The sequence below is a fragment of the Pygocentrus nattereri genome, chromosome 2 (genome assembly GCF_015220715.1).
Source record: "Pygocentrus nattereri isolate fPygNat1 chromosome 2, fPygNat1.pri, whole genome shotgun sequence".
NCBI classification, from domain to species: Eukaryota; Metazoa; Chordata; class Actinopteri; order Characiformes; family Serrasalmidae; genus Pygocentrus; species Pygocentrus nattereri.
This window is the reverse complement of record NC_051212.1, coordinates 32,960,630-32,972,996: the sequence shown is the minus strand read 5'-3', so window position 1 is coordinate 32,972,996 and position 12,367 is coordinate 32,960,630. Positions and strand designations below refer to the sequence as shown.

The 12,367-nt window shown below is 35.7% G+C and overlaps 1 protein-coding gene across 1 annotated transcript; it reads left to right on the top strand.

The window, feature by feature from the left end:
- The first annotated feature begins 5,411 nt into the window (after nucleotides 1-5,411).
- LOC108414666 lies at nucleotides 5,412-7,878 on the top strand. Its single transcript, XM_017687563.1, has 6 exons — nucleotides 5,412-5,475; nucleotides 5,585-5,938; nucleotides 6,069-6,419; nucleotides 6,738-6,845; nucleotides 6,964-6,998; nucleotides 7,604-7,878. Exons 1-6 carry the CDS (start codon nucleotides 5,433-5,435, stop codon nucleotides 7,727-7,729), a joined length of 1,017 nt encoding a protein of 338 aa, XP_017543052.1. The 5' UTR covers nucleotides 5,412-5,432; the 3' UTR covers nucleotides 7,730-7,878.
- Nucleotides 7,879-12,367: the final 4,489 nt, after the last annotated feature.

Below are 12,367 nucleotides of genomic sequence, written 5' to 3'. Positions count from 1 at the left end.
CTGAGAAGGCTTTACACTACTAACTGAAACTAACAGAACTAAAATCAACTTTTGTGTAGCAAAAAAAAAAAAAAAAACAATTACATCAATTTTACGCTCTTACATATCAGAGTTGAAAAAAAAATCAACTGCATGGGTCATAGTGTGTAGTAGATCTTCACGGATTACACTGTGTCTGTGTTGGGCTTGATGCTATTAAAAACAGTCTGAAAACTTACTAAAGACCTTATAAAATCCAGTTTCTTTTCAAATATTATCAGGTTGTCAGTGTCACAAATAGAAGACAATAAAGCATGTTCAGTGGCCATGTCACAGTTCTCGGTTTTCATTCAAACTCACATTCTGTTACAGACTCGTTCCAAAATGTCACACGATTCCACGAATCAATCACAAGCCACCCACCCTTTCTGTGTATGTACTGATCTGTCATTCTGAGCTGTTCTTTGGTTGATGGCTGTCCTGTTTATGGCCTTGCTTCGTTTTCTTGATGATGATTCTTGGCTTTGTTCTTTTGGTTTAGTCTACCTGTGTACTTTACTTTACTTTTTGGTTAAGCCCTCGTTTGTTTATCTGACTCTCTTATCGTCTGCCCATGAATTGTGTTTGGTTAATCTTGTTGCTTGTCTGGTGTTTACCCTAATATTTCAGTTCATTCTCCTTTTAATAAACCTTTGGTTTATCTGTGAGTGCCTAATTCATCAACGCAGCATCGTCATAGACACAGAGAGGCCCGTATGTTTAAACACTCTCCTCAGCTTTGAAAATGAGAAATGTTCTCATCAAGCTATGATGCCCCTCACAGCATTTTACTTTTTTATGAGTATATCAGTATGAGCTCCAGTTTTCTTTCTCCCCTTGGCATGCTGTAGTCATAGGGTAGCCCAGTGCTAGTCTCACTCTTCGGTTAATTGAAAAGGCAATTGACACCAGACATTAAAGTCCTGGGCAAATTATCCTAAAATAATTTCTTTAGGGAAAGATATTTACACAGTCTACAGCTTTACATAATCAGCTAAGCATGCTACATGTTCAGTTAGCTAGCTCCTTAGCTAGGCATCTAAGCTAAAACACGATAGAGATATCTATAAAAGCACTTTAATAGCAGGGTACAAACATTAGCATTTAGTAATGTATCGACTATAAAACTCATTCTTTTTAACCTCAAAGAAAGCTTTCTGAATCCTTCCTCACACACTGTACCAGGATTTTAGGATTACACCTCAGACTATATTGAGCTCCTTCTGACATCGGAACATTCTAGAGAGGGGGTGGCTAAAACTTAAATGGATGGAATAGAGGTTTTTCACAATGGGAATGAGTAATTAAAATTCACGACAATTTACTTTTTCTTTTATTATACACATATAACATAATCTTACCTGAAATGTACATTAAAAGAAAAAAAAACAAACAGGACAGTGCAGCTGAAATTACTTCAAAATGTCAGCTACATATTAGCCTAGCCTGTGTGTTTTGAATGTAAGCAGGGCTTGAGAGGTAAATTCTTATCAAAGTACTTGGCAACACTCCAAGACTTTTGTCACAGCACCCACTTTGGGAAGGTTGGCCTAGAGGAAACATTCTCATTCAGATATTGCGTAATAGCTTTGACTGATTTACTACTGATTTTTTATTTTTGTTTTTGGATGAAGAAGCTGCTGAAGGTCACACAGCCCAAGTGAATCAGGTGATTCAGTTTCTTCTAACTTCTTTCTTCTAAACCTAATCTATGGAAACTCTCATGATCAGGATTAAGTGCTCCATGTGAACTTTAGAATCACTCTGACCTTTGAATTGTCACCACTTTGTACTTCACATATGCCTGTGAAATGTGATGTTTACTGTGCTGGTTGTTGGATCTTCTAAGTCTTCTGCTAAACTCTCATTTTATTCACCTAGTTTTGCAGTTAAGGGTCTTGAACGTTGTTTTTTTCTTCAGGGTGAATGTGATGAAGCTTTGAACTATGCAGCACTGAGTTTCATTAGTTAACCACCGTCATCCAGAGGAACTAGAAGACAACTTTAAGAAGCTTAAAGACACTGAAGTTTACTCACAGATCAAACATCCCCAATTAGCTGAATTACTGAACTGATTGCTTACAACAAATATAATCAACTAATGATACTTCAGTGTTTAGTATGATGCAATATTTACTTTACTTAGTTTTTTTTGCCAAAGACAGTCAGAGCAAGATGCTTAAAGGTTTTTTTGGTATGAAAATGTTGTAACTTGTTTTCTTTCCCATCTGATTTTAAGTCTAGAAAGATAACCTCAAGCATTTCTAAAAGGTATTGTGAAATGGCCGTAGGCCATTATTTCACTTTCTTCTATCTTTGCTTGTGGGGTCTAAATCTTAATAAGATAAAGGTACTGTACAGGTATGTTTTCCGTTTGTCCAGGTACAAACAATATAAATGTATCCTTAAAAGTACAACAGTGGTTCTAAGGTCCAACCATACCTTAAATAAGTTTTACTCAGGTAAATAGTGCGTATTTCTACATCTTCATAACCAAATGGTTTAAAACAGAACAATAAACTAAAAAGTCTGGAGACAGACAGGGAGTGTGGAGTCAGTACTACTTAGAGTATATACTTTCAATGGATTATGGTGAAATTATGTTCTTTGACTATGGATACTGAGATATACCCTTGAGGGGACGATCCCAGTGACAAGAAGGCTACTGCCCCAGTGAGAGTTTGGGATTTCTGAGTGCAGTTTCAGCCTGAAGTTAAGCTCCTCATCTGCACAGTTTTATTGATGACTCTCTTCATAAAACTAAAGTTATTTTCAGCTACTACTATGCTGTAAATTTGTTTGTCACTGAGGTAATTTAAGTTTGACATCATTTACAAGGAAAATACACCACTAATGCAGATGAGATCAGCAATGTCAGTAACATTATTAGCAGATGACATCTTCAGCAGACTGAGTAGAGCTGTGGATCGATCAGCCAGCAGAAAACTAAAAGCTTCAGGAAACTAAGACGTAATGCAGGAGATGTAACATAACTGTATGAGAGGCTAAAGTCATGAAGGAGTTTATGTGTAAACCAACTGATGATGTGCACAGAATAATGATTTAAATGCTGCTTTTTGGGGTTCTTTTTCATGCTGTTCACAGCTGGTTGTTTCATCTGTCTTCAACATCAGGATTGTATCATAACAGGGATATATACATATTCTTAAAAATACATCCAGGATACATTTAAAACAGATTTAATCTGATCACTCAAGCCATTTTAGGAAATTGTCTATAAAAAAAAGTAATAAAAGTGTAAATTCATCTGTATCTCCAAGACATAACTGACCGTGAAGACCCATCCCAACATTGTTATGACTCCTCCTCTGCTCTTCTATGGAAAGGGACCTCCCCCTGGACTGCTGCTGTTTAATATAAGCAGTGGTGCTCTTTCAGTCCTGTGACCAGCCCTGCATACTGAGCTAAAAAAGACAGAAAATAAAGCACCAGTTTACTTCACCTCATCATTATTATTCTAAGTGGCAGGCAAATTTTTTATTTTCAAGATAACAGCAATGTTTTGAACAGAACATGTATAAACGCAGGCAACTGGCTGCTCATGTTATGAGCCCATTTGTATATTTTGCACTAATATAGCATTAATATAAAATCAGATTTTAGTATGACAAACTGGGGATACAGTCGTCTACCACCTATAGAAATACATGTGGTTAAAATCGTATCTGAACAGAAGTCACAACAAACATCCATGGTCCATAAATCACATCATGAATTTTCATATGAGCATCTTATCTGACTGTCTCTTGTAGCCAGCAGTGGCACATTTGAGGCAGAGCACCAATGAACATTTGAACTTGCATGAGAGTGATGTGATTTCTCAGTGCAGCTGTGACCACAGCACATGCACAATCACATCCCTACAGCGCCCCCTGTCCAGCCCATCTTCTACAGAATGCATCCTGTCTACATGGGGAAGTCCACCTCTCACCATCACACTGCTTCTATTCTAAGGGTCTTTTATTACTTCATAGAAACAGTAACCAACCTAATAAATATTTAAGAATGGTTGTTGTAATATCAAGTTGTGCAGCGTGTCAATGAAAAGGTTTCAGCGAAAATAAAAGTTCATCAAAGGAATTCACATGTTGAATCTCTGCCTGGCTTATTATTCAGTGATTAATCCTAAAGTTTGATTAAACCTTAAAATGAACCATTGAAACTAATATGTAAGTTCTATATTCATGATAGCAACAAAGGGAGGAAGAAAAGACCGACCTCTTGCTTTGGTTTTTTGTTAAGTTTTTGTGTAGGTCTGTTTAAGCACCATCATTTGATGTGGTTGGAAGTTTCAGCAGCTCATCCTCTACTACAGTATGCGTGGGCCTTTTACACTGTGGTTACTGCTAAACATATACTTACATGTGAAGTACAGTTCAAAAGAATAAAGAAAATACATTTCTTTTTATCAAAATAATATTGTTGCCTTTATGGAAAAGGAGGATGCCGTGTGATGAGAAAAGCCTCATAAACAACAGCAAGGCTAGATTTCCTGAAACTTGTGAGAAACGGTCAAAAAGAAAAACTGAAAAGAGACCTTGTGCAAAAATGTATCTATAATCTATAATAATGTGTATAATTCCTCATCCACTGTAGTTCTGGAGCCCTGGAATTGTTTGGGCCCCCCACCCACTGTACAGACCAGACCAGCTGATTCTTTAGCTTATGAGCAGTTTAACAGCAGCACCTACAGGTCCAGTGTTTACAGTGTCATCCCAAACTGTGAAATTATGTACTAAAATACAGTTGATTACTATGAAATTATATACTAAATGTGCTTTATTACTGTGATTGTTACTGTGTGTGACTGTTATGCAATTGAGGTTTTATTACTTGTTTTAGGAGTTATGGAAATGGATTTTGTGTTAAACTCTGCAATCCAAATTGATTATAGAAATGTCTGGAGTCCTCAGCTTCATTTTATAATAAACCTTTAGGAAAAATCAATTCATCACCTTCATTTCTTACTGTGTTAGTGTTTGAAGAGAAACTGTAATGAATATTTAAAATTCACATGAATTTCAGCAATTTTATCATGGTAATATCATTATAATTATGTTACATTAAAATGACTAAAATTCAATTCTTTAAAGTTCATTTGTAATGGTTTACATTCTAATGATATACTTCTGGATGGGGCAAGTGGGTGGGGTCTGATGCTACCTCCTGTTATGGGAGCCAGTCAGCTTTAAGCACAGAGCTATAAAGCTGCTCTTATAGACATTTGCATGCCTTGAAACTTTGGTTCTTCAAAAACAGTAAGTGAGCTCTCAGAATTCACTAAATTCCAGCAATATCAGATTGCACATATTAATGTCTGTGAAAGTATAATATAGCAGAATATACATGTATCTGTTTCTTTTTAGGAGATAGTTTACTTGAAGACTTTGGCAATGATTCAACTTTATGCACTCGTTTTTGTCTCAACAGCATTAGGTACTGTTTAAACTTTTCTTTAGTTTTCAACATTAATGAAGTTCAGTTTGTTTATTTTACTTTAGAAGCACCTAAAACAGCAATACTTTCACTGTTTTTTTTCTATTAGGTGACACGTCAAAGATTGATATTCCCTGTCTAAATGGATTGATGTACATTCACGGTGGGGAAAATATTAATCTGAATTGCTTTTTTTCATCCGTTGATCCGTCAAAAACTGCATGGTTCAGACAGACTCCAGGAGAAAAGCCTCTTCTCATTGCTTCTGCTTTTCACGTTGTAAAAGTTGCATATCATAATGATTTTGACAAGAGTGGACGTCTTGAAGCTTTTAGAGGAAAAAGCAGTTTTAATCTGAGTATCTCAAATGTAGAACCATCTGATTCAGCCACATATTACTGTTCAGTGACGGATTATACGGATAATGCCTTATTATCAGACTGCACAGTTCTAGTCCTCAAAGGTAGGTGTTAGTCTACTACAGTCTGCTTTTACTAAATACCATCAAGTTTGAAACTCAAATATTTCTACATTGTAAATCTGATCTCCATCAACATCTCATTCAATAATCAGTAATATTTTTCCCTTTTTAGGTTCATCTTCAAGTCTCTCTGCTATTCTCCAGCCTCCTGTATCAGACCCTGTTGAACTGGGAGGAGATACAACTTTGCAGTGTTCAATACTCACAGATGCGTCTGCAGGAGATCACAGTGTGTACTGGTTCAGACATGGATCAGGAGAATCCCATCCAGGAATCATTTACACTCATGGAAACAGGAGTGATGAGTGTAAGAAAAGCTCTGAGACTGATTCTCCTACACAGAGTTGCGTCTACAAACTCCCCAAGAGAAACCTCAGCCTCTCTGATGCTGGAACTTACTACTGTGCTGTGCTCATGTGTGGACAGATCATCTTTGGGAGCGGAACTAAACTGGACTTTGTAGGTAAGAGCAGATATTTACAATCCTTTTTAACTGCCTCAGGCCAAACATAGATACAGTCTAATTATCTGTGAATATCTGCCTCCAAATAAGACTAAATTGTATGCAGATATATAATGCATATAAAATTTTCTTGTTGTGCCGTAGTGTTGGTAGACATAATGGGGTGCAGTCGAGAAGCCATGTAGAAATGTGTAATTTATGAATGCAAAATTGCACAAAATAGATGTTTTACAGCAAACTTCGCATTAGTTCATTCGGCATCACGTTTGTCAGAAATTCCGATTCAGTGATAAAGCTCTGATTTCTTCTTTATTATAGAGAAAGGTGCTTTGGACCCAACCGTTCTTGGTTTAGCTGCATCAAACATCATAATTATGGCTGTGGTTTTATTTCTGTGCAGAAAATTACATAACAGTCATAAAAAAGGTAGGATTTACACATGACATGACATTTCAGTTCATATTTCTGTGAAATAACAACATTCATACATTGTTATAGATATATAATTTATATATTTAAATGGTTTATGTATTATTTGTTGAAGATGCTGCTGAAGATTACAGAGTTCAAATAAATCAGGTGATTATTTCACTTTCTTCTATCTTTTCTTGTGGGTTCTAAACGTTAATAAGATAGAGGTACTGTACAGGTATGTTTTCTGTTCATCCAGATATATAAACAATATAAATGTAACCTTAAAAGTATAACAGTGGTTTTAAGGTCCAACCACACGTTAAATATGTTTTACTCAGGTAAATAGTGTGTATTTGTACATCTTCATAATCAAATGGTTTAAAACAGAACAATAAATTAAAAAGTCTAGAGACACTGTCTGGAGACAGTGTGGAGTCACTACTATTAAGAGTATATACTTTCAGCTTTCACAACGTACTGCTTTTAAATGGAACATTTTGCATCAAAGTTGAGCAAATAAAATAAATGCATTTAACTGCAGTTAACTACACAAAATCATTTTATTAAATACAATTAATTGTAATCATCTGATAACCCTAATATGAATTTTAGAGATTTGATCATGTTATAAAGTGTAATATGTGATACACATAAACCTTATAACTACTGTTCCCAACTACAAATACTAAAGACTGATATATTCCACATTCTGAAATGCTCTATTGCTCATTATGTATAACTGCTACATGTGTGTTTGTGTGGTCTGTCAGGCTGAAGACACCGACGTCTTGAACTATGCAGCTCTAAGCTTTGCTCAGTCTTCCTCCTCAAGAAGAAGCAGAATAAAGAACAGCAGTGATCAGCCTGTGTACGCACAGGTAAAGACCCATCAGTAGAAACAACATCAGAGTTACAATCAAACCTGGAAATCTACTGTCATCATAACTCCCAAAACTCTGTAAGCAGTGTTCATTTCACACACATTCATCTAGAATTCCTTAATTACTTTGTCACAGTACCTCTGTATGAATGTGAATTTGTTTAATTTTCCTCACATAGCTGAAATTACTTTCAATCTATTTAATTTCTCTGTATTTTTTCTTATTATGAACATATTATTGTTTGTACATATATTGCTAAGTAATTATTAAAATTTTCTTCACAAACACTTCACTTTATTTATTAATTCACAATATTATGCCTTTTAGGTTTTTGACCCTAACTATTAATAATGACCAAAGATCCAAAGTTTCCATGAAGTCTATGAAGATGACCAAATCAAACTACAGTACAGAACATTCCACATCAAATCACATAAGCTCTATCCAGATACATAATGAATTTAGAGAAAAAATTAATTTAGAGTCATGCAACTATGCAGTTAAAACTGCTCCGATTAGTTTTTTCGTTATGAATTTTTCAATTTTGCCCCTACGGCTTCTGAAAATCATCTTAAAGTTAGCTGATTACAGAATGGCTGAACTGAGTTTTAAACTGTTTATAAATACAACGGTAAAAATATAGTTTTTATTTAAATACCCACAACAGTCTATAATTTTTATATTGTGATTTTTTTATTGTGCCTCATAGTCAAGTTTCATATCTTTAAACAGTATTTAAACCAGAAAGGAGTCTTATCACATAGGAATGTAGGGATACTACATAAAACCTATTTTTCTGCAGACATTTTGTATAATTTGACCAAAAACAAGCATTTTCAAAGAAATAAATCTGCTGCAGATATTAATAAACATTAATCCAATTGATTTCAAGTAAAATATTAATTTTATTGCTGCATTTCTACATATTAAATACAAAACCTGTTCCTGTAACCATTTTGTAAAATGCAATAAAAGAATCTGTGATTTGTTTATTCTCTTACCTTTATTTAACTGACAAAAGTCCAAAGAAATGTTTTGGCTGACTAACTTGATTGTATTTGCTTGATTGATAATATAAACAAATTTTAAATTTGGGGCCTACAGCACAGTCATTAAAAGTTGAGGCTGAGGCAAAATAGGAAGGAAAAGTTTATAGAAGACTCAAGTTATACCATTTTGAAACATTATACAGTAAGCAGGTGAACTGGTAACCAGTAAGGCTATCATGATTAAGTATAAGAAAACCCTCCACCAAAGGCTCAGTCTTTACAAGCTAAGACCATCTACTATACACAGTGTTGTGAAAAGGTTCAGTGTGTGGAAAAAAGCCAAGAACTACTGTTGTATTTGCATGACTTTGGTCCTCAGTTGGCATTGCATTAGAAACTGTCATGCTACTGTGTTAAATGTAGCAACAGGGGCTCAAGCGTACTTTGGAAAACTGTTGTCACTTAACACAGTCCACTACTGTATCAGGAGATTACACAAGGTACAAAGCCATACATCAATTCTATGTAGAAACACCGGCGAGTTCTCTGGGCCCAAGCTCATCTCAGATGGTCTGAAGGACAGTTGAAATGTGTGCTGTGGTCAGGTGAGTCCACGTGTCAGCTTTCAGTTTTGGGAAATTTGAGTATTCTCCATGCCAAAGATGAAAGGGACCATCCAGACTTTTATCAGTGAAATGTACAAAAGCCAACATCTATCATGGTATGGTGGTGCACTAGAGCCCACAGCATGGGTGGCGTGAATACGTGTGAAGGAACCATCGACACAGAGGCGTATGTTGAGATTTCAGAGAGACATTTCCTGCCACCAAAATGATGTATTTTACTGTGAGCTGAACCTCATTTATGGGAATACATTTTGCAAACCTGCAACAATGCATATCCTCAGTTCCTACATTAATGCATAGGTCACTGAATGTTTTGAATAGTATGAAAATGATGCCACTCATACGCTTATCGGCTAATGGTAGGCATGACCCAGGACTCTCGCTGAAATAACGTTTCAAGACATCATAGATTGTTTCAGCGCAAATATCTGCATCAGAAGTATAGCTGCTCTTCAGCCCCACCTTGACAATACTCTTCGCTTGACCTAACAAGTGGTTTAGAATCTCATCTACCTGTTGAGCGTTAGTACAACCACGCTTGTCTAAGAATGTTTCCATAATTTCTATCCATTCTTGTATGTTGTACTTATCGGACCCATCACCACGGAACATAGGTGGCTCTTTAACGTCAGATTTGACAACTACGTTTAGTCTGGATAGGTCAAGGGTAGTGCTAGAAGGCTCAGCTGTAGGTGTTCCTGATGAATGTGATGACAGTGAATGTGTCTGGATTACTGGACTCTGACTGGCTAGCAGGCGGTTAAATATGGAATCACCTATTTGAGTCCCTAACTCTCCAATTAGTTCAAGCAATTGCTGCGTAGTGTTATCATTACTAGCAGAAGGGGTTGAGGACATAGGCTTAGCAGGTCCCTCATCAGTAGTACGTTCTAGATCAAAGGGGTCACCATAAGCTGGCACTGTGGTCTTATTCTGTGTACTCTCTACCGTCCTAATCAGCCCTCTGCCCCTGCCTATGATTGGTGTACAAACATCATACAATTTATGCTCCTTACCCGCCATATCTTTAACTGTGTGAACTTTGCGTATGAGGTAATGAACAAAATAACTAAGGAAATAAAATCAGAGGAAAAAAAAATAGCTCACAAATTGTAGCTGTGCATCGGAAAGAGATTTGCAATATCAATAACTCGTTTATCACAAAAAAAAATCACAGGGTGTATTCACTGGCCTCCCAGTAGATATCTCTGCTGTCACGCTGTTGTCCCCGGCGATCGGCGGTGGCTGATCAAGGGCAAATCCGGGTCACGGCACCAGAATTATGTAGCAGACTTGAAACACCCAGGAAGTGGAGATCTGAAGGTTTATTTCTGTACAAAAGTAGCATGGGGCAGTAGTAAGCTCAGGCAGCCAGAATAGCTCTCTCGCACTCCCCATACAAGCATCCACTATGCTTCTAACAACCTGGGTAAAACTGCCGCATGTGCTTACTCTGGGTGTCACAGTAATTGAGGCCCCAGCTACAACGTGCAGGAGGAACTAAAACTGTAAGAGGAAATGTCTCATTACTTAACTACTAACTTTTCATTACACAAGGACATTAATTAGAAAACTGAAATAAAGTTTTAGTGAAGTTCACATTACAAATCCCAAAATTATTACAGCAAAAAAAATTAATTAAAAAAAGCGAATAAAATAAAAAAATAATAAAAATAATAACCTCAGCTACATGAGCATGAGACCATTAAACTTAGGTGTTTCTATTATTTTTATACTATAGTTATATTTTTTATAATATTTTTAATATTACATATTTTCACAGTTAATATTTCAGTGGTCATTCTGTAAAAGTTTAAACTCAGTATTTAAGTTGTGATTTCAAATCTAAGAATAAGAATTTTTTGAGTGACTGCGTTAATTAAAGAGATGTTGAAACATTACTGTGAGGATTTGATTGCATTCATCTACAAGAGCATTAATGTGGTCAGATACTGATGTTGGGTGGCAATTATTCAAGCTGTATTTGTGACTGAACTACTGTGTCAGCTATAGGAGCACCTTAAGCTAAATTCACAGAAGAGAACAGAAGAATAAACAAAACAAACAATACAAACAGACACACACACACACGCACCAAACTGCTACTTTCACCTATTTTAAGTGAGTGGTGTCTGTTTCAAGTGAAATTTCAAAAAACAGAAAATGTTGTTAACAAAATATCTGCATAATGTCAATATTGTGATTTAGTTTTTGTTTGAATTTAATTATAAAATTAAAAGACTGTATCAAGTTAGGCCTCTCAGAATTTTATTTGCACAAATTATCTTTAAAAATGCAAAGGCAAAATAATAAAATGTGCAGGTATCTGTTTACAGTTAGAAAACAAAATGTATAAATGTGTCTTAATTGAACTTTGCACAAATAAATGGTACTCATAACATTCCACCATCACTAACTGTCATATGCAGAAGTTGCACAAACACCCCAGTCAAATGACATCTTGTTGAAAATAAGTAAACACATCCTCACATCATCTTCAGAGAACACACTAATATATTGGTTTTGCAATATTTAGTGCAATATATATATTTTCTGGTATTATATGCTAATTAACATATGTTGAGAAAATAAATCTTCAATATTAAATAAAGCTTAGAAAATGGATGGATGGATGGATGGATATTAAATAAAGCCTCATTTTTATTCAGCACACAATAAATACAATGGTAAATTATAGCGCTTATTAAAATGTGCATAATGTATTTACTGTAGAGGATGTTTACTTACTTTCACTCAGAAAATCGATGTAAATTAAAGATTCTCAAAATTAAAATGCCATGTATTATGCAGCATAGATCATAAATAAAGGCCTAAGCACATTGGAGTAAGTGCTCTAAAACAAGCTTCCTCTGTAGGGCGTAAGAGAGAAGAAAGACACTTTATAGGGAACGAGTGAACTTGTGAACTTCTCAAGGCCAAAAGCCGAGATGGAAAAGTCCCAGCATGCGCCTGGCACAATGTTTTTTTAAAAAAAATGATTCAGACTAGACTTGGAGATAATGGTTTACACAAGACCC

Excerpts from the sequence above, each read along its gene's own strand:
- LOC108414666 (XM_017687563.1), top strand. The coding sequence starts at position 5,433 with ATGATTCAACTTTATGCACTCGTTTTTGTCTCAACAGCATTAG. Across the intron at positions 5,476-5,584 it reads TTTTGTCTCAACAGCATTAG|GTGACACGTCAAAGATTGAT; the intron begins GTACTGTTTAAA and ends TTTTTCTATTAG. Across the intron at positions 6,846-6,963 it reads ACATAACAGTCATAAAAAAG|ATGCTGCTGAAGATTACAGA; the intron begins GTAGGATTTACA and ends TATTTGTTGAAG.